At 39.6% G+C, this 22,438-nt stretch overlaps 1 protein-coding gene across 1 annotated transcript in view; it reads left to right on the top strand.

The window, feature by feature from the left end:
• cntnap5a (contactin associated protein family member 5a) overlaps window positions 1–22,438 on the top strand; it is a 299,922-nt gene that overhangs the window by 45,625 nt on the left and 231,859 nt on the right. Inside the window, exons 2-3 of the mRNA XM_047371007.1 lie at window positions 15,745–15,855; window positions 19,361–19,554. Coding sequence (XP_047226963.1) covers window positions 15,745–15,855; window positions 19,361–19,554 — 305 coding nt within the window. The remainder of the gene's footprint in view (window positions 1–15,744; window positions 15,856–19,360; window positions 19,555–22,438) is intronic.

Below are 22,438 nucleotides of genomic sequence, written 5' to 3'. Positions count from 1 at the left end.
TTTATGTTCTCCAGTCAGCAGTGTGCTGAATCACCCACAATTGCTCTTCCCCATCTGTAATAGAGTTCAATCTAACTGATTAAGGCTGCCACATTATGAAATGACAATTAAACAACTTACAATAATATCCAATTACCATATGTTATCAATTTTGGGTTCTTGTTTATGACAGTTTTATATAATAAACCTAAGAACTATTTCATATTTAGATAATTTGACATAAAATTTGATCTAATGAGTAGAACAATGTCCTATTTATGTGTCTGTGTGTTTGCTTGTTGATCTCTTTAGGCAAAAACTCTGTTCTGCTAAAAATATGGATTTAATTCAATTATAGTGCTCCTTATTATGTTGTCCCAGCAGTAAAAATGTCATTATGTAAATGTGGACTGTGCAGGCCTCTGTGTGGAGTTTGATTGATCTCCTCATACATTAATATTTTTCCTCTCCAGATGTTTTGACATTCTTTAACTGCATGTTTCATTACTGAGGGTGTCTTGACCATAAGAGCCATTGTAAGTTTGCATGGTTTTCTCCTGTGTCTCTGTGGTAGCTCTGTCATATCACCGCTCCTCTTTGCTGCTTAGAGTGAAAATCTGTTAACAAAAACTAGTGAAAGGTTAGCTAAAAGGGAGGCTGAACTGAATTCTCCAAAGATTACCAGTAATGCTTTGGGACGTTGTGCTTTGACAATAGCTGAGCTACCGACATCACATGTGGCATCGGCTGTTAGCACAAGCATCTTTTTCTGGTACACCAGAGGGAAAACAGCTCACAGCTTACTGACCATAATGTGTGGAGAAGAAATGACACTTCTCATAAATGTGTCCAAGATGACATTATTGTTTTTGACTGGGCTACCATTCTCTTGTCTGTCTGTTTCTGTCTACATTAACAGTCAAAAAGCAAAACTTCAAAGTGAGACACACTGCTTTGCTGGTAAGGTTGAACATACAGTAAAATCCTAGACATCATAAAATCATGATAAAAGCATTTTCCAGGATGAACAATACTTCCAGCTGCCAGTGAGTGCATTAGCAGTTATGCATTATCTAAATGTACAGAGTCATGAAAATGTATTTGCCATATCACAGCTGATCCATGCTTCATGAAACGACTACATACAGTTACTACATGAGGCTAATACATACACATCTACACGCAGCTACTTCACGCAGCTACTACATACAACTACTGAATGCAGCTACTACATGCAACTACTACATGTCACTACTACATGCAGCTACTTCACGCAGCTACTACATACAACTACTGAATGCAGCTACTACATGCAACTACTACATGTCACTACTACATGCAGCTACTTCACGCAGCTACTACATACAACTACTGAATGCAGCTACTACATGCAACTACTACATGCAGTTTCTACATGAGGCTGCTACATGCACATCTATATGCAGCTGCTACATACACATCTGCATGCAGCTACTTCACGCAGCTACTTCATGCAGCTACTACATACAACTACTGAATGCAGCTACTACATGCAACTACTACATGTCACTACTACATGCAGCTACTTCACGCAGCTACTACATACAACTACTGAATGCAGCTACTACATGCAGTTTCTACATGAGGCTACTACATGCCCATCTATATGCAGCTACTACATACACATACTACATAACCCTCTTCAACATTGCATGGCGGTTGGGGACAGTGTCTCTCGACTGGCAGACTGGAGTGGTGGTCTCCATTCATAAGAAGGGTGACCGGGGGGTGTGTTCCAACTACATGCCAATCACACTCCTCAGCCTCCCTGGTAAGGCCTACGCCAGGTTATTGGAGAGGAAAGTCCAGCTGATAGTCAAACCTCAGCTTCAGGAGAGCAGTGTGGTTTCATCCCGGCCGTGGAACACTGGACCAGCTCTATACCGTCTACAGGGTACTCGAGGGTTCATGGGAGTTTGGCCAACCGGTCCATATGTGTTTTTTGGACCTGGAGAAGCCTTTCGACTGTGTGCCTCATGATGCCCTGTGGGGGTTGGTCCAGGAGTATGGAGTCGGGGACCCTTTATTAGGGCCCATCCCATCTTTGTACAAGCGGAGCAGGAGTTTGGTCCGCATTGCCTGCACTAAGTCAGACCTGTTCCCGGTGCATGTTGGACTCCAGCAGGGCTGCCCTTTGTCACCGGTCCTGTTCATAACGTTTATGGACAGGATTTCTAGGCGCAGCTAAGTTTCGGAGGGGGTCTGGTTTGGGGACCAGTGGATTTCGTCTCTTCTTTTTGCAGATGACATGGTCCTGCTGGTCCCCTCTAGCCAAGACCTACAGCATGCGCTGGGGCGGTTTGCAGCCGAGTGTGAAGCGGCTGGGATGAATATTAACTCCTGCAAGTCCGAGGCCATGGTTCCCGACCGGAAAAGGGTGGCTTGTCCTCTTCAGGTTGGAGGGGTCCGTTGTGGTGAAGAGAGAGCTGAGCTGAAAAGCGAAGCTCTCGATTTACCGGTCAGTTTACGTTCCTAGCCTCACCTATGGCCATGAACTTTGGGTCATGACCGAAAGAACAAGATCCCGGATACAAGCGTCTGAAATGAGCTTCCTCCGTAGGGTGGCCAGGCACTCCCTTAGAGATAGGGTGAGGAGCTCGGTCATCCGGGAGGTGCTCGGAGTAGAGCCGCTACTCCTTCACATCGAGAGGAGCCAGTTGAGGTGGCTTGGGCATCTATATCGGATGCCTCCTGCACACCTTTCTCGGGAGGTGTTCCAAGCACGTCCCATCGGGAGGAAGGCCCATGGGGGATACTATGTCTCTCGGCTGGCCTGGGAACGTCTTGGGATCCCCCCGGAGGAGCTGGAGGAGATGCCTGAGGAGAGAGACATCTGGGTGTCTCTGCTGAGTCTGCTGTCCCTGCAACCCTTTCCCAGATAAAGCGGAAGACGACTAGGATGACTACAAGTATGATTCCTCAAAGCACTTCACAAAAGAAACCTAATTTATTTACTGAATACATGGCCATTTCAGTCTAATCACACATGGAGATTAAAAATGAATTGCATACATTCTACTCTTCTACTTGTTAAACAATGCAGACATGACCAAACCATTTTAAAATCAGACAAAGATAACTCGAGTAAACATAGCTTTTAAATGTTTATTTCATTTATTTATTCATTCCAACCTGACTCTAACTCTTAAATATCCGGTTGTGCCACCCTTGGTTGCAATATTGTCATCAATCATTTGAGATAGCTGGCGGTGATTCTCAAGTGTGTTTGGGCTTGAGAGTCACAAAATGATGGGCAGATATATGCAGTGCCAGACCATTACACTACCAGCACCATGTTGGTATATTGCTGTGAAATGCTGAGTTACACCAGATGTGATAGAAAGCACACCTTCAAAAATGTTTCATTTTTCTCTAATCAATCAGGAGAATATGTTCTCACACGTCTTGGGGATCATCAGGATGTTTTTTTGGCAAATGTGAGACAGGCCTTTGTGTTCCTTTATGTCAGCAGTGGCTCTAGCCTCTGAACTCTCCTATGGATGCCATTTTGCTCAGTCTCATTCTTATTGTTAAATCTTGATCACTGACCTCAACCAAAGCAAGTGAACTCTGCAGTTCTTTAGATTTTGGTCTGGATAAGTTATGGAGGTGCTACTGGAGTAATTCTGATAGGCCCGCCACTCCCGGGAAGTTGTTCTGCCTCCTGTCGTTCACAGGATCTGAACCCCTTAGAAATGGCCTTGAAACATTTTCCAGCCTGATAGATGTCAAAGTCTTTATTGCTCAGTCACCAATTTAAGTGTTGATTTTTGAGGTCTTGAGTGGCTAGTCGCTCTGGAAATACATCACATTGACGAGGGGTGCACATGCGCACTCAGGTCAGTTTGCGTCATTCAGAATAACTTGAGCCTGTAAAAGTGTTTACATGCATGCCAATCAGATTGTCAATCGGCATAAACCACCCCTCTCAATCGGATTACAATTTCATTCCGATCCTGCTGAATCCGATCAGAATATTCCGACTGACATGTTTACATGACACATTTTTAGTACGATCTGCTGTTTATTCTGATTACTGGTGTCAATGTAAACATAGCTAGTGTCAACCTAGAAGAACTGCGGGTAGCTACGTATTTACCCCTAAATTTGGAGCATGAGTTTGGGAACAGCACCAAATCAAACTCAACCATGTTCCAGTTGTGAGTTAAAACCAGTGGGATAAACAGTGAACTTATTTTTGTTCGTTCAAAAACCAAAGAAACTTGTTCACTAACAGATTTTGTACATGTATTTGTACATTTTATTAAGATAAAAACGTTTGAAATAGTTTATTACTGCAGCTATGCTTTAAACAAGCAGCAGCCATATTTTTAGGTATGGTGGCAAACCTTTGCCATTTCTGTATAATTTTCCAACTTGGAACTTGGAAATTTGACTCGTGACTACAAAAGGAATGTATTCAACAAATAATATAGTGCCAGTGGATATAAACATTACTTCCTTTTTTATTTGTGTCTTTAGAAAAAAACAACAAACTAAAAATACCCTGTTATGTTACTACTTTCTAATGTCAGACAGCATCTGGTTACTTGACATATGTACTTCTTTTGGGCCACAAAATTATTAGATATTTTGAGCCTCAGCATCCACTTTTAAATGGAAGGACCAACTTTCCTTTCGGTTATTACCACAATAAGCCTGCAGGCGTATTTCTGTAATCGGGCCTTGTTGTTGCTCGGTCCCTCTTTGTCATTCTCCCGGTATCACCTTGTCTGCACTGAGCTGGAAAATAATAAGAATCTTCCACAGTGATTCAAAGTTCTGGAGGAAAATTAACCTGTTTCTTATTTCACCGGCTTCCTGACTGAAGGCTAAATAATTCATGTTTTTATCATCATTAAAGTCATTGATAAATCACACTGCAGGCTGCCTGTAAATGCTGCCAGGTCCCTTTAGATTAGTTTCTGGGTTCAGCGAAATAAAGCACTACAGTAAAGTGGCCCATGTTTCTCAATCATTTGTATTGATGTGTGCTTCCTGAATTCTGCCGACGTTCAGAGCTAATTGTGAACTGATACCTCTGCTCCACTTGGACTATTGCTAAGCAGAGGTCACCAAGCTGTTAGTCCAAGCAGGGTATCGTATGAAGCTTTGTCAATACCACACAGAGGTCTGAGGCTACTCTGATACCAGATACTATCTCTGTACCCTTTGATAATATTGACTCTGTGGTCTGTGTGTTGATTAACTTCTGCACCCTCTTCCGGCAGACCACCTCTCTAGGCTCTGTCACAGCTCATAAAAACAGATACATATAAGCTTTTAACAAAGTCATAAGTGCCATGTCTCAGCTTTAATTCTAGTTTGTGTCCCCGTACAGAGACAAGTATGTTGGTGTGTCAGTCAGATCTAGCAGGAATGCCCCCTGAGTTTGTCGGCTAGGAATATTCTTGAAAAACAATAGTCCACTAAATATCAAATATGATGTTTAGATTCAGTTAGCCTTGTTTTCTTTAAAAGTTAAATGTTGTGTTACATCGGTTTTATGGGATTTATGATGGTTTTGTATCTAATACTTTTTTGTATTTATTTTAGTTTACTTATACGGTTATTTTATATTTGCATTTTATATTGTAAAATAAAAATAAAAATGGGTGGAGGGACATCGATAAGGTCATTCGAAACACAATTAGTTATTACTGCAACAGACAATCCAACAACCATCTGAAACACTGGATGTACTTAGTTTATCTCAGAATGCTGATTAAATGTTGCCGTTTTTAAGTTGGAGGATGTATTCACCAGCTTTTATGATTTATACTTATGCTTGGTGTGATTGACTGTACTTGCATTTCCACATACCATTGTTTTAGAATTGAATGTACGTGTTGAGCAGTTTGTTTTAGGGCCCTTCTGGAACTATTTCTTTAAAAGCTGAACTTGGTAAAAGAAGAGTTCTAAGACTAAAGATAGAGGACCCCGTGTAGACACGTGGATCCGCAGTGGCAACTCAAACACAGCAATAAAAATAAATAAAGATCCAGAAAAATCTCAAACCTTTTTAGACAGTAACTCCATAGGCATGGCAGGGCACAGCAGAATGTGAAACGTACACGAGAGGCAACCATTAATAGTGGTAAAATAGGCAATAATCCTAAAAGCTCCAGATTTTAAATAACAACACTGAAGAAATCTTACATACTCTAGGCTGAAGAAGAAGCATATCCCTGAAGGCACGTACATTAAGAAATGTGCATGACTCAAAGTAAATTTACATGTAGGGAACATTTTTTAGTTTTTTTAGATTAGAAGAACTTGCATATCACAAACACAAATGTGTCATTTGACTAGGATGGCACAAAGGTTAACCACCAGCTTTATTTTACAAAAAATACAGCTTTTAGGAACATCACATAATTGACGTTTTTTTTTTTTTCTAACGTCATTGTAGCAACTACATACACATACAGTACAGGCCAAAGGTTTGGACACACCTTCTCATTCAGAGTTTTCTTTATTTTCATGACTATGAATATTGTAGTTTCACAATGAAGGCATCAAAACTATGAATTAACACATGTGGAAATTGAGTTCAAACGAAAATTCAGAATGAAAGACTCACCCTCGCTGTCTCCACCATCCAATGACTTCCCCGTGCGTCTCCCGGCCTTCCAATCAGCATCCTGTCCACCTGATTCATCATCCAATCACCTTCCGATGCCTTGTTTTTGAAGGACCTTCGGCTGTGTTCCTCCTCGTTTCTCAGCCGAGCTCATCCCTCCTCCTCCCCACCATCTTCCTTCACATCTACTCCTGGCTTCTTCGCTCCCTGGCCGCCAATCCACCACCAGTGTCGGATCAGGGGGAAGACATCTCTAAATCTAAACCTTACAAATGTTCATCTTAGCTCATGTCATTCTCAGCATTCATGTCTTCCTCCCAGGTCCGAGCGCCAAAGAAATATCCGTTTAATTTCACATCATTAAACCTTTCTAATTGCCAACCCTCTCTTTGTGAGTCTTTTCAAATTGAATTATATACTGAACAAAACGTGTGAAACAACTGAAAATATGTCTTATATTCTAGGTTCTTCAAAGTAGCCACCTTTTGCATTGATTACTGCTCCGCACACTCTTGGCATTCTGTTGATGAGCTTCAAGAGGTAGTCACCTGAAATGGTTTTCCAACAGTCTTGAAGGAGTTCCCAGAGATGCTTAGCACTTGGCCCTTTTGCCTTCACTCTGCGGTCCAGCTCACCCCAAGGTGTGTTTGGGGTCATTGTCCTGTTGAAAAATAAATGACGGTCCAACTAAACGCAAACCGGATGGAATAGCATGGCGCTGCAAGATGCTGTGATAGCCATGCTGGTTCAGTATGTCTTCAATTTTGAATAAATCCCCAACAGTGTCACCAGCAACGCACCCCCACACCATCACACCTCCTCCTCCATGCTTCACGGTGGGAACCAGGCATGTAGAGTCCATCCGTTCACCTCTTCTGCGCCGCACAAAGACACGGTGGTTGGAACCAAGGAGCTCAAACTTGGACTCATCAGACCAAAGCACAGATTTCCACTGGTCTAATGTCCATTCCTTGTGTTCTTTAGCCCAAACAAGTCTCTTCTGCTTGTTGCCTGTCCTCAGCAGTGGTTTCCTAGCAGCTATTTTACCATGAAGGCCTGATTCACACAGTCTCCTCTTAACAGTTGTTCTAGAGATGTGTCTGCTGCTAGAACTCTGTGTGGCATTGACCTGTTCTCTAATCTGAGCTGCTGTTAATCTGCGATTTCTGAGGCTGGTGACTCGGATGAACTTATCGTTTGCATCAGAGGTGACTCTTGGTCTTCCTTTCCTGGGGCGGTCTTCATGTGAACCAGTTTCTTTGTAGCGCTTGATGGTTCTTGCGACTGCACTTGGGGACACTTTCAAAGTTTTCCCAATTGTTCGGACTGACTGACCTTTATTTCTTAAAGTAATGATGGCCACTCGTTTTTCTTTACTTAGCTGCTTTTTTCTTGCCATAATACAAATTCTAACAGTCTATTCAGTAGGACTATCAGCTGTGTACTGTATCCACCTCCTGCACAACACAACTGATGGTCCCAACCCCATTTATTTGAAATCCCACTTATTAAACCTGACAGGGCACACCTGTGAAGTGAAAACCATTTCAGGTGACTACCTCTTGAAGTTCATCGACAGAATGCCAAGAGTGTGCGGAGCAGTAATCAAAGCAAAAAGTGGCTACTTTGAAGAACCTAGGATATAAGACATATTTTCCGTTGTTTCACACTTTTTTGTTCAGTATATAATTCCACATGTGTTAATTCATAGTTTGGATGCCTTCAGTGTGAAGCTACAATATTCATAGTCATGAAAATAAAGACAACTCTTTGAATGAGAAGGTGTGTCCGAACTTTTGGTCTGTACTGGATATATATATATATATATATATATACATATATATATATATATATATATATATATATATATATATATATATATATATGTATATATACATATATATATATATATGTATATATATATATATATATACACATAAACGTTTTTTTTTTAAGTTACGCAAAAATGTATAGTAAAGACTAAATGATAGGAAATGTTTGAGAACATTGTGAGGTTTAAATAAATTTGAGAATTGGCTGAAGAATCAGAATCAGCTTTATTGTCAAGTTTGTACAGACAAAGAAGGAATTTGACTGCGGCACACTTTGCTTTCAATAATAAATATCTTTTTAAATGTACAAATATACACAATTGACTCTAGTGTGGTGGTTCGTAGACACCGGAAGTGGTCCACAGCAGAAACAGTGTTGTTGAGGATGGTGAGGGGGGTGTGTGGAGGTGGTGTTTTTCAAAAGTCCACCATCTTCTCCACAGTCTTGAGTGGGTTAAGAGAAGTCTAAATATTTGAGATCTCAAAATATTTTTAAATACTCAGTTCAAAAGATTGTTCAACAGAATATAATGGCCGCAGAAGAAACAAATTCATGTTTGTGACACATGGTCTCCTTCAGCAGAATGGACCGGGCTGCTAAGTCAGCAACTAAACTAAATGAAATCCTAGAGCTGCTGACTGTCAGGAGAAAATAGCATGAAAAGATGCTCTGTTTAAAAGAGTATGTGATTTAACTGTAGGTAGGTTTACCCACATTCTACACGCATCCTGGTTTACACATATTACAGTTTCTAGGTAACCCATGGTAAAAAACAAAGGGAACAATATTTCTGAGTTTTTTTGTAAAGGGCAGCATCCTTCACATGGCAGGGTGCACCCATCTACTGTAAAACATCTCCACCTAGTTCATCCACAGTTCTGTAAAACTGGTCATGGGTTTTAACACCAGGACTACAACTACAGATTGAGAAGAAATCCTTGCTGATTTGGTTTCTTGACAGAATAATAGTAGTAAAAACATAGTAATGACAGAACTTATAGAGTATTTCTCCCCTTACAGATTTCCTATGTTTTTATCAGATAAAGACAACCGAAGAACATACAAAGTTCAGTTTACAATTGATGATTTCATTTAAAGATATATTTTCGGCACTAGTGGCCTATTTTTAATTTTTTTGACAGTAGGCAGACTGGAAAAAGGGGTAGAGAGAGGGGGAGACATTCGTCGTTGGGTCCGGGACTCGAACTCTGGACGGCCGCTTCGAGGACTGTACCCTCTGCATATGGTCGGATGCTTGATGATTTCATTTATATAGAGAAATCGTATCACCTCCTCATTAAATCATATATTAATTGTGATTAAAGACATTTATAGAAGATATGACTTTACTTTCACCAGCCACACCTGGGCTTGATTACTTTCTGACCTGCAAAATGAAAAAAATAACTTCAACAGAACCTGTTGGAAAACATGTAGGGTAAAAGACTTCAAAAAGCAACACATAATTTAAAGAAATTAAAAAAAAGATGAGAAACTAAGTGAATGGCATCAGTCAACCTGGAAATGGTCACAAAGCCATGTTTAAGGCTGTGGGACTCCTGCACACCACAATTATAGCTATTATCTGCAAATGGACACAATATGTAACTGTGGAAACCCTTCCATGGAGTGGCAGGCCTTCCAAAAACACTCCAGGAGTGCATCAACCACTCATCCAGGAGGTCACAGAACATCTAAACATCTAAAACACAGCATACCTCACCTACCCCAAGGTCAGAGCTCATAATTTATTATTAAGAAATAAACTGGGCAAAATGGCCTCCATGAGAGAGTTTCAAGGCCATATTCTAAAAACATCTCAATGATCGCCAAGACTTGTGGAAAATAATCTGTGGATAGAAGAGAAAACTGTTTAAAACAGAACATCATACCTACAATTAAACATGTTGTTAGTGGGATGGTCAGGGATTGCTTTGCAGTGTCAGGGACACACACAGATTACTTGCTGTAATTTATGGAGCAATCAGTTCTGCTTTTTAGCAAAAATTCCAGAATGACAATGTCTGGCCACCAGTTGGTGACCTTAAGATTATGTGTTATGCAGCTGGATACTGATCCAAAGCAGACCATGAAACCCACCTCTGAATGGCTTATAAAATTAAGGTGTTGAAGGACCAAGTTTGACCTAAGTCTAAGAAAAATAATGTGGTGTTTTCATAAACAGACTGTTGATGTTCTAAATCCTCTAATATGGCTTAATTAAAACAATTCACCAAAAAGTTGTCCAAAGTTATCCTCCACGCTGACTTAAAAAACTCATTGCAGGTCATACAAACACTTTTTGGCCACCATGGCTGGCACAACCAGTGGTTGGTCAGGGGGCAATTAATTTGTCACATCTCTTATTCTTTCTTTATCATTTCTTTTACTTTCAAGTTGTTGATTAGTATTTATATTACATATAATCTGAAATAAGTTATTGTAAAAAAAAAATCTAGACTCTAGAAATATTTCAATAAAGTGCATAAAACCACACACGACAGACTGTATCATCATGAATACCTGTGTAAGTTTAATTCCCTTGAACATCACAGGGAATGCAGCATTTTGGCCTTAAATATTAAATGAGATGGGTATTTTCCACTAAGTGAAACTGCATGGATTGGTTAAATTAACAGGAAGCCTCTTTAGAACTTTCAGTGTTAATTGTTGCCAGCTGAGAAGAAGTTGCTTGCATGATTAGAAACTGTAATCTTTTGCCATCTAGACGACTTGTGACCGACTCCTGCTGCTGTCTTAGGAAAACTTTCTCTGTTGGGTCTCCTCAAAGCTACCAGTGTGAGCTGAACTCTGATTGGACAGCAGTAACTTTAATCACGCGGGTTTCATCCTTCCAGTAAAGAGGATCAGGACAGACTCCTTCTTCTAGCACTGCCGTTTGCCTACAACTATTCCATGTTCTATTTTTAGGAATATTTCTTTGGCATCTTTTTTTCATTTCAGTTTCCAAGCCGAAACTCAGGCTTCATGAGTTTGGTATGTAGAAGAGTCTTTTTGACTACAGCACCTAAATATCTGCCTACATGCACAAATATCACTTTATTGTGTGAAACATTTGTTGGCTTTTTTATGCAACAGCATCACTTTGTATGTTGGGAGAAGCTCTGGATCTAGCAAAAAAGAAACAAAATTTTATTCCAGCCTGAAGCCAAACCTGCAGCCACACAGCTTTCCTGTCCCACTCTGTGCCACGTGTCCTTCGAGATAATTTGTACAAAGTTAATTACAGATTTTCACTCCACATGACCCTGATATCGAATAAATGATAAAGAACAGGACAAAGAGCAGCCTGAATTCTTTCTGAATCTAAGCATAATTGCTATCATTGATTTAGGAAAGAACGACAGGAACCTTGTTTCTTTTCTGAAATGAAAGCAGCAAATGGTGCAAGGGTTCTTTATAGACATTAAAGATAATCTTTGAAATGTTTCATGTTTTTTTATTGTCAGAAAATGCAGTGAAAAATCCAACAGTAAGCAGAATTGATCCTATTATTAAGGTTTGCTTGTGTAGCTGAGCCTGATGTTTCAAAGCTTATTGCTCTGTGCCGTTGAGAGCTGTAGTGTTATCATGGCAGATAACCAAGGATATATCCACAGACATACCCATATCCATGCACTCCCACCACACACACAAACACACACACAGACACACACACACACACACACACACACTTACATTGGTGTCCAAATATCAGAAGTACAATGGTACACAATTCATTCTAAGCTGTGTACTTTATATTGGCTTTTAAATCATATAAAACAATGAAACAAACCTGGTTTATTTAGAAATATGTACACCCTAGAATTAGTCTTCCTCAATCCTATTTTGTGGCTATCGCAGCTCATAGAATCAAAACCTGCACTGCGTTGAAAAGAAAACACTAAAATGATGACATGTAATAATTTCAAGGCTTTGGTTCTTTCCAATGGCCCGTACTGTGAGCAGGAGTAATGTACAGTGCTGGTCATCAACTCAGTAAATCACTTCAAAAAGCTGGACTTGTCCGTCGATCAGTCAGTCATTTACACTCTCTTCCCTCTGAGTCAGCCCCTCAGGGGTCTGAGAGTACTAAATAAACTAGGAGACACTGGCTGAATGAGAACTTGTCCAATTTTGGAAACAATATTTTCTATTAGATTAAAGTGTGAGGGACTTTGGAACATGCTCTTTTCTACTTGGGGTAGAAGGAAAGCTGTTGAACTGTTCTCTGAAGGCTGGGATCTCAGATGAAACTTCCATCTTTACGCCAATGGGGTCCACAGGCTTCGAAACAGTGGGTCAAAAAGCCATTTGCTACTGCTGTGTCCTCTCACTCAGCCACATCTAGCTGTATCTCTCGGCCTCTATAGAGAAAGAAGAGGCAGTGGATAAAAGTAAAGTGGTGGCGGATGAAGCTCAGCAGGCAGCACTCTTAACCTGGGTCCTCTGAAGTCAGTGCTGCATCCCCTAGGGGTCAGATGCAGGAAGTGGCAAATGGGCGACTGAGCGAGCACAGAGCAATGACAAAAACTACGATCACACACTAGTGTTTCAAAGGTTTTATGCTTGAATCATATTTGTATCGACTGCATATAATAATTTCACAGTCACTGTTCAATGGTTACGATTAATTGGAATGTATGAACCTGAAGTTCCTTGAGACGACATGTGTTGTGAATTGGCGTTATATAAATAAACTGAATTGAATTGAATTTGTTTTATGGGCTGCACAGTGGTGCAGTTGGTAGCACTGTTACCTTACAGCAAGAAGGTCCTGGGTTTGATTCCCGGCCGGGAATCTTTCTGCATGGAGTTTGCATGTTCTAACCGTGCATGCGTAGGTTCTCCCTGGGAACTCCGGCTTCCTCCCACAGTACAAAGACATGCCTGTTAGGTTAATTGGTCACTCTAAATTGCCCTTAGGTGTATGAATGAGTGTGCATGGTTGTTTGTGTGTTGCCCTGCGATGGACTGGCGACCTGTCCAGGGTGTCTCCTGCCTCTTGCCCATAGACTGCTGGAGATAGACACCAGCTCCCCCGCGACCCACTATGGAATAAGTGGTAGAAAATGACTGACTGATAACTACTTGCAATAAAAGTGTGTTAATAGAGCATTTTTATTTGGAGACAATGTAACACAACTAAGCAAAGGGACAGATTACTCTATTTGGTTTTAAATATGATAGATTTCAGTACATTACAAATCCTTAAAATTCATCCCATGCACAACCTTGAGCACAATAAAGCAAATAGCAGTAAAAAGGTTACATAACATGAAGGAGAATGCAATGCTTTCTGAATGAATGAATAGGCTGAATGAATAATTTCCTGAATCCAAACCTTGAATCAGAAGTTTATTATTTGTAATTCTTTTCCTTTTTCTGCTAAAAAAGTCTAAACAAAACATAAATACTATTTGAGTCCAAGTGGTGTGGATAATGTTTTATTTCTTTATTATTTTACCCTTAATGTTCATATGAAATTCTTTTGCAGTAAACAGCTCAACTCTTCCGTACAATGACGAAAACATAATGTGGAAAAGAAAACGTTTAAGATAATGTTAATAATGCATAATAATACTGAACTGTTAAAGGACAACACCACATTATACTGGGGCTTGAAAAACAGCAGTTTCTGTTCTTGGTCAACATCATGTGTCATGAACCAAACATCTAAAGGCTGGGTGCCACAAAATCTGGTAGTTTTATGTACACTGTTCATATAGCTTTATTTATAGCATTCCAAACATAACCCAAAACAAGCTTCCTTCCAGTCTTTTACATGTGTTTGTTATCCCAGACACAGACAAGAGCCAACATACAGTACATCTTCAGCAGAAAACCCATGTCTTGTTTGCTTGCAGCTGACGTGTAGATTCCAAGACTAATGAAAGGTTCTCTCTCTGCCACCACCATGCATGTATTATATCTGTTCACCAAGATGCAAGTGTGTTATCATTTAGCAAAAAAAAAAAAAAAAGCCCCTGAGGTCAGCGCACAGATTTGGAGTCTGCTTCAGAAGATTTTGATCCATCCCACAGGCCTCGAAGTGCTTTGCAGGCAAATCATCCTATGTCCATAAGTCATTCGGAGTTTCACAGGCTGGACATCACGCCTGAGAACAAATCTGTGATAACAGTCTGCTAACTTTCACTACACTTACGCAACATTTTCAAACCATGACAAAACATGAGACTGTTGATGCTCAAGTTCCTTCCTTTCTGTAAAGCTGTCAAGACCTTACTATGAATAGTGTTTGAATGAAGGGAAGCTCACGTCAAAGAGGAGAGAAACTTAAAAAGATGGGTGCAGAATGAAAGGATGGAGTAATAAATAGTGGGTGGGAAGCAAACAGTGCATCAAGCAGACTTCATAGATAAGGAGAACCTTTCTTGAATGATAACCCCACTGCTTTCTGTGGTCTGTTAAGATGTCGTGCCAGCGCTTTCATTTTCCCCATGAACACGTGAAATGCACTACAGCTCAACTGTAATTTGAGAACAGGAAAAAACAGCATGATCCACATTAGTCACACTTGAAATAAGGATTAGAAAAATCTCTTGGCAAATGATGTGAGAGAAGTCAAGTCAGGTCGACTGAAATTCAGCAGGACATTCTAAAAGCGCACCAGATCACGCTGTCACTTCTGCTGAGCTCTTGTCGGCCAGATGGATGTCCAATTGCTGCTCCAGATGTGCCCAGAATCCATCTGAGCTCCAAGCAGAGTGACACCCAAAAACAAAGGACTGCCCTTCACTCAGCCAGACGACTGATTGAGAAGGCTGAGGGATAATTGTAATCAGGCTGGTGCCAGTTTTCATTATGATCTCAGACCCAGGCCTTAATGCAGCTCAAACACACTGAAAGAGGCTCTTATAGGCTAGAAGGATCAGAACGCAATAAACTGACAGCTCTAGAACACAGTACTCCTAATCTGCTGCTGGTTGTATGTGATGTAATCTCACAGTCTTGGATTAAGAACACAGACACACAAAAACAGAGAAGTGGGCACAGTGTTTGTGCTGCAGTTTGTAAGGGACTGCAGGGGTTACCAGACTGTTGCAGGCATCTGGGAATAGATGAGTGAAACAATGATGGTATTTTTCAGGTTTTCTGCATTTAAACTCCACCACAGGCAGGTAGAGGAACCCTTTGAACTAATGTGTAACAATGCCTGGAACATTTTACATAATTACTGTCTGCAGAGCGAATCACAGCTTGGGAAGTTACATATGCAACGAGATTCAAACTGCTCACATCTGACAATAACAGGTTCTGAACTGCGGTGTTTTTGTTTTGTTTTCCAGATAATTGCAATGGTCCTCTCGCATCAGCATTACCACACTCATCGTTTCAGAGCTCATCTCAGTCCTCGGCCAGTTATTCTGCCTTCTACGCCAAGCTCAACAGGAGAGACGGTGGGTGTATATGGCTTTATTTCGGAAAAAAAAAAGTCCTTCGAGAAATATCTACTCATTCTAAATTTATTCTGGCATCATCTCTTCTTTTAGCGACACTGTGTTTCAGAACTTTGGAGAACACCTTCTGTGCCCTATGAGATTTCAGTTCATTCCACCGTTTTTGTTTGTTCTAAATGGGTTCTAGAGAACAATTTGTTTGCAGGTAAATAATCTTTACATGTAACACTTCAACTATGTGTTATTTACAATTAAACTGTTTAACAACTGTTTTCTCAGTCATTTTCACTTCACAGTTATGCTTGTTTTTATCCTTCACAGTCATCAGAAAACATGCATAAAAGTATATTTATTCATAGTCCACACATGTTCAATCTTGAACACACACACCCACACACACACACACTTAAACACACATACACAGAGACATAGACACTAACACAGCTCAGCTCAGTTTAGTATTTAGATTAAGGCATTGGTGCTAACCATCAAACCACCATGCCACCCATGTCGAAAAATAAAAACTACACAAAATATTGGGCTGACAAGCCTTGAACTCATGATGTGGGCTGCAGCCAGGCTTGGTTCTACAGGGAGGACAACCAGCAATTCAATTCAGTTCAATTCAATTCAGTTGTATTTATATAGTGCCAATTCACATCGAACCATAAAGATTTCAAGTCAGGTTCATACATTCCAATTAATCCTAACCATTGAACAGTTCAGTCAGATTCAGTTATTTATTCAAATTGGATAAAAAGTTTTTCTATCTAAGGAAACCCAGCAGATTACATCCAGTCAGTGACTTGCAGCATTCACTCCTCCTGGATGAGAATGTAGAGACAGTGGACAGTCACTGGCGTTGACTTTGCAGCAATCCCTCATACTGAGCATGCATGTAGCGACAGTGGAGAGGAAAAACTCCCTTTTAACAGGAAGAAACCTCCAACAGAACCAGAACCAGGCTCAGGGTGAGCGGCCATCTGCCACGACCGACTGGAGGTTTGAGAGAACAGAGCAGAGACACAAAGAGAACAAAGAAGCACTGATCCAGGAGTACTTTCTATGGGAAGGAAAAGTAAATGTTAATGGATGTAGCTCCTTTAGTCGTTTCATCTAGAAAGAAAGAACAGATAAACTCTGAGCCAGTTTTCAAGGTTAGAGTCTGAAAGAGAGCACATAGAGGTAGTCACAGTAGAAGCTCAGTCAGTAGCCATGTCTAGGAGAGAGAAAGGGTTAAACACTAATAGACAGGGCCATGTGGATCATCTGTAGAGGGTGAGCATTAAGTTGTTGCCAGCAGAAGCTCGGACGATTCCCCTCTCCAGAAAGGTGTCACAGGTAGACACAGAGTCAGTCCAGGTGTAGCTTCAAGGAAGAGAAAAGAGGGAGAACAAAGTTAAAAGCTGAAATAACAGCAAATAATGCAAAATTGGAGAGTAGTGTGATAATGTAGCGAAGAGAGTGAAAGTGGTATGAACCTAATGTTTTAATATGAAGCTAATATTAGATATGACATGACTAAGAGGTTGATTTCTCTTCAAAATTGGAAAGACAAAAGACCATGGCATTCATGTAAGGTAGAAGGATGTTGGTCTTTGTGTTTGACAAACAGAAATACTAAAGGCCAGTGATCATCATCCAGTGGCAGCAGCAACACATTACATCCTGTTAAAATAAAAAGGAAGTGTTCATAACAAATTAACATATCTGAAGTTCTTAAAATTGTATGTCAATGAAAGTGAAACTTTAGTCATTATAAGCAAAAAAACACAAGTTTTGATCAAGAGTTCAAAGCATTCTACGGGTCATTCAAGCATTATCTTTGGAATTTTGCTCTTTTTCTTTCTCTTAATGACTGGCCGCCACATATACAGTATTGTACACGCTGACTGACACTCCAAGTAAAAATTGAGAAAAAGCCATAATACAAATAAATCTTTATTTATAGTAGCACAATCCTGTAAATAGCTGTTTTTTTTTTACAAAACCAGGGCCATCCCTAATTGAAAAAGTCTATCCAGCAGGTCAATTGTAAAAATAAAAATAACTAGCTTTTTTTAAATATATGCTTTACTTTTTTGGGTTCATCAGTGTCTGGAGAGTTAGAATTAGATTCATGACTTTGTTTTTTTTTGTGAATAAATAAGATGTGACACCATGCTCCATTTCTCTTAGTCACCTTTCAACATTGGAAAACAAGAGAACACACAATTCATGTAAGGAAGATATGAGATTTTCATAACAGTATTGTCCTTTATTAATCATTCAGTGTACCAAATGCAATCCTACACACTGCTCCATCAAAGTGAAACTTCTACTTTGTTTTCCTTACATTGGGACTTCAGGTAGAAAATAATTAGAAGAGATTTTGTTGAGGGGCCTCAGTGATCGTGACCATCGCATTATTTCAGTCAAGTTGTCAAAAGTGACAAACTCTCTGTTAAATATTGTTCTATAACAGAGAAATGTTCAGTGATTCAGGGAACTCTTGTCTTTATCTAGCATCCCGTGGGGTGCAGTCAAACAGTTTTTTCATTGACTGAGTGAAATGGCTGAAAGGTGTCTCATTGACGGCTATAATAAGATCTCATGGAATTCCCTAAAACACTCTTATAAAGGGCAGCCCAGCCCTTTATAAGAGGGAAATCTATTCCATAGCATATATTCTAAAATATATTTTTTATATGAAATGACTAATGGCCTAACTATCTAGAAAACCAGAGTGTTCTAGACCCTTCCTCTATTTCCTCCATCTCCAATCCTGTTGGTTTTTACAATTTGAGAAGCCTGTTTTTTATTTATAAATTTTTAAATTCAGATTCTGAGTATGATGTTACAACAACACTAAGATAGTGCTGCTGTATTGGCAGGCTGTTGCATTTGCTTTATATTATGATCTTCGTTTTGTTTTCTTGGGGCTTTTAACCAAAATTTATCCAACTAAAGCTGTTTTCTGGATTGTTCGGATGTTCAGCCTTAGTTATTCTCAGTCCTGCATCTTTTTGACAAGTAACCATGTCAACTGTAGAGTTCAGATAAAAGCAAGAGCAGCTGAAAAAAGCTTTGTAATGCCAAACTAATGCCTAGAATATGGACCTCAAATCTATGATGATTTGGAAAGGAGATGTTGCACACTTGTAGGGAAGAGTGCAGAAGAAGGAGGATGTTTAAACTCTTTCTTCCTCTAGTTATCAAAAGGAATGTCAGATTCTCTGCGTCATACATCTTCCTGATTATTCTGGCATTTAGCAAACATAAATATTTCTGGTAATCCTAACAGAGCAAATCTAAAGCTGATCTGTGGTTTTATGTCACTGTATGTTAATACCTGGCTTCAAATCATCATGTCTGTTCTCAACCGTATACCCTCCCCTCTTTTAATTTAATGTAAAAAGACAAGATACTTTACAGGAATGGAATTTTCAAATTGTTCCAGCAACATTTTTCCCACTTTCTCTTTAACCAAACACAAATGCTTACTGTGTTTTCTGTCTTGTTCCAGAAGCAGGAGGTTGGTCTCCCATGGTGACAGACCAAGACCCCTGGCTCCAGGTGGACCTCCGGGAGCAGATGGAGGTGACGGCTATAGCTACACAGGGACGTTACGACAGCTCGGACTGGGTCACTAGTTACCTGCTGCTCTACAGTGACACAGGTCGTATCTGGAAGCAGTACAGGCATGAGGATGGATTGGAGGTGACTCCACACTCTGATGTTCCAGTTGGGACTTGTTTATTATTTGCTTTTAAAAACTGAATCTGCCTAAAATGAATGTTGTTTTGTTTGTTGGGAATGGTTCAACAGTTTGTGGTGGATTGTGGGTTCTTTGTTGTTGATGGACGAGGTTAATGTTTTGGATAAAATGCCTCTGCTTCTTTGTTGAGTGTTGGTAAAAAAGGTCAGTAACACTTGTGCGTGTGTTCAGTACGTGTGGAGCTGCAGAGTTCATTAGAATAAATTAGCATAAAGTCTGGTAGCAGGGAAGGGAGCTGGGCTCAAAAGGTCACTAACTGTTTGTATAATCTATAGAGGAATAGAAATGAGCAAATGTCAAGCTGTGGTTTCGCAGGGAGCTGGTGCTCAAGCTATGGCTGACTTCAATGCTTCCACCTTGATAATCTCAGCACACAGGTCTAATTCCTTTGAGAAAGTAAATAACATATTTCAAGAGCACCAGATAATTATTGCAGAAATGTATAAAAATAATACTAATATTCAACAGTGGAGGTCTGATACCGTGCTTTGCAAAAATATTCATACCACTCAGACTTCCCCATGTCAGACAACAACCACAAACATCTGTATATTTTATTGGGATTTTTACATGTGGTTAAGAAATGCATTGTTGTTTTTCAAAATTTTTTGTAAATTAAACATTAAAAGTAGGTTGTGGATTTGTATTCATACCCTTTACTGTGAAACCCCTGAAGAAAACCCAGTTCAACCAACTGCCTTCAGAATTGCCATTGTAAACAGAGCTCCTACACCAGGGCTGCAAGGACAGAACAATATCATTTTGTCCTTTTGGACCCCGGAAAAATAACAAATTTCTCTGTTCTTGCGGAGGTTGTATTGGCCTTAACACTAGAGGAGCTGTAGAAATCCATAACTCAGGTGAAAAACACCTGTTGACATCCATAAGTCATCCACTCCCCAAATCCCTTTATGGAAGATTGACAAGAAGAAAGTGACAAGAATTCATCTCAAAAACCTTCTCTATCCAATCTGACTGAGCTTGAGTTTGCTATAAGCCACCAGCAGGTGCTCTGGTAAGATAAGACTCAAACTGAATCTTTGGTCTACATTTAAAGTGCTATATGTAGCAGAAAACGGGGATTTTGTCTAACTTCTGTAGGCCTGTCATGATATGATGCCGTTTATACCCACCTTTCAAAGCTAACATGATTTTAGAAAGCTTTACTTTTAGCGGTCATATGGTGAAAGAAATCAGGATCAGACTCAGCGCATGCGCTATAGCCGACATAAAAACCACACGGAGGGAGCCGAGATGTCAGTCAAAGGGCCGATATGCTCATAAAAAATGAGCGTGTCGGCAGTATCGGCCCGCTACACTGAAATGACTGGCAAGAACTCTGGGTTCACCTATCATCAGGACCACAACCATAAACAATTGCACTGCTCAACGTGGCAGCAGGTTGGAGTAACTCTGTCACCTATGAGCTACGTTTATTTTCCCGTTGGGATAATAAAGTATTTTTGAATTGAACTCAATTGAATTAAACACACAGCCAGAGTCACAATGTTTAGATCTAGGAGTTTAAAGTGTAGATTAAAGCCTATTCATGTGTTAAAATGACCTAGTCAAAGTGCAGACCTAAATCAATGGAGATAGCTTGAACTTTTTTGCCAACAGGATTTTAACAAAAAGGAATTTAAAAACTGGCTGTGCATCCTGAAGCTTACCAAGAGGAAATTTTTGAAAACATTTTGAATAAAATATTAAGTCAAACTGGCAAATTAGGTGTGCTTAACTAATTTTTTTTTAAAGTTTTAATTAACAAAAAGTAACTTGCAAATGATCGTTAGTTATGAACAGCTTTTCTGGTTGGATGATAAATCTCTGATTTGAGCAGATTTTATTATTTTTTTATTCTTTGAAAATAAATATCAGACAACACGGATCCTATTTTTTCAAAAGATCTTTTTACCTTCTTCTGAGATATTTGAATACATCTTAGCTGAAACCAGGGGCATTTTTCAGGTGTTCAAAGACTGGGGGCTTTAGCCCAGACCAATTTTTCCTTGCCCTCCCTCTTTAAAAAGTGCCCTTTCAACTCTGTATTTATCCATTTTTCAAACTATTATTCTATTTTGTTAGTCTGGTAATTTTATTAGTAATACTGGATAAAATGTAATTACATATCAAATATGTAAGATATTACACTGTGCGCAGTCAACACATTTTTGCCAGCGGTTGAAAAGAACATTTATGAAAACCATCACCAGCTGTTATTATATGTACTTTTTAAGTCAAATAAACATATTCTCAGAGTATTTGCTTCTTTTATGTAACAATAGACTTAAAGATGTAACCCAGGCTCATTTGCTACCAATGGAGAACTCTGAACTACACTATTGGATCTGTTGTGTTCTGATATATAGAGATAGTTCTGCAGAGGGAAGTAAAGCCACCAAATAGGAGGGTGATTGCAGCCAGACCACCATTTGAGCTTGATTGAGTTCTTTGCCTTCTCAGTAGCTCAAACATCTTTGTGGTGAAAACATAAACTCAAACAAATATCAGATCGTTTATGGTAACAAAGTAAAATAACTTGCAAATAAGAATATAGAAATAGTAATAACTGCAAATAATAATGTTGATATAATACATAAACAAGAACAACTTAATTTCTGCCAAGCGCTCCCTAGTAACCATTCAACTCTAGTTGGAAGGTCACAAAATAGTGATAATTTATTACAAGTTCTACTTTAAAATAAAATACCTACTATACCAAAGCATTGTAAGTTACAGTGCAAAGCGCAAAAAAATCTGAACGCAATATTTAAAATCACTGTGTAAATTTTAGTGCATTTACAATAAATACTGAACACTGGCTCA

The sequence above is a fragment of the Girardinichthys multiradiatus genome, chromosome 7 (genome assembly GCF_021462225.1).
Source record: "Girardinichthys multiradiatus isolate DD_20200921_A chromosome 7, DD_fGirMul_XY1, whole genome shotgun sequence".
In the NCBI taxonomy this organism is placed as follows: Eukaryota; Metazoa; Chordata; class Actinopteri; order Cyprinodontiformes; family Goodeidae; genus Girardinichthys; species Girardinichthys multiradiatus.
This window is presented reverse-complemented; position numbering and strand designations above follow the sequence as displayed.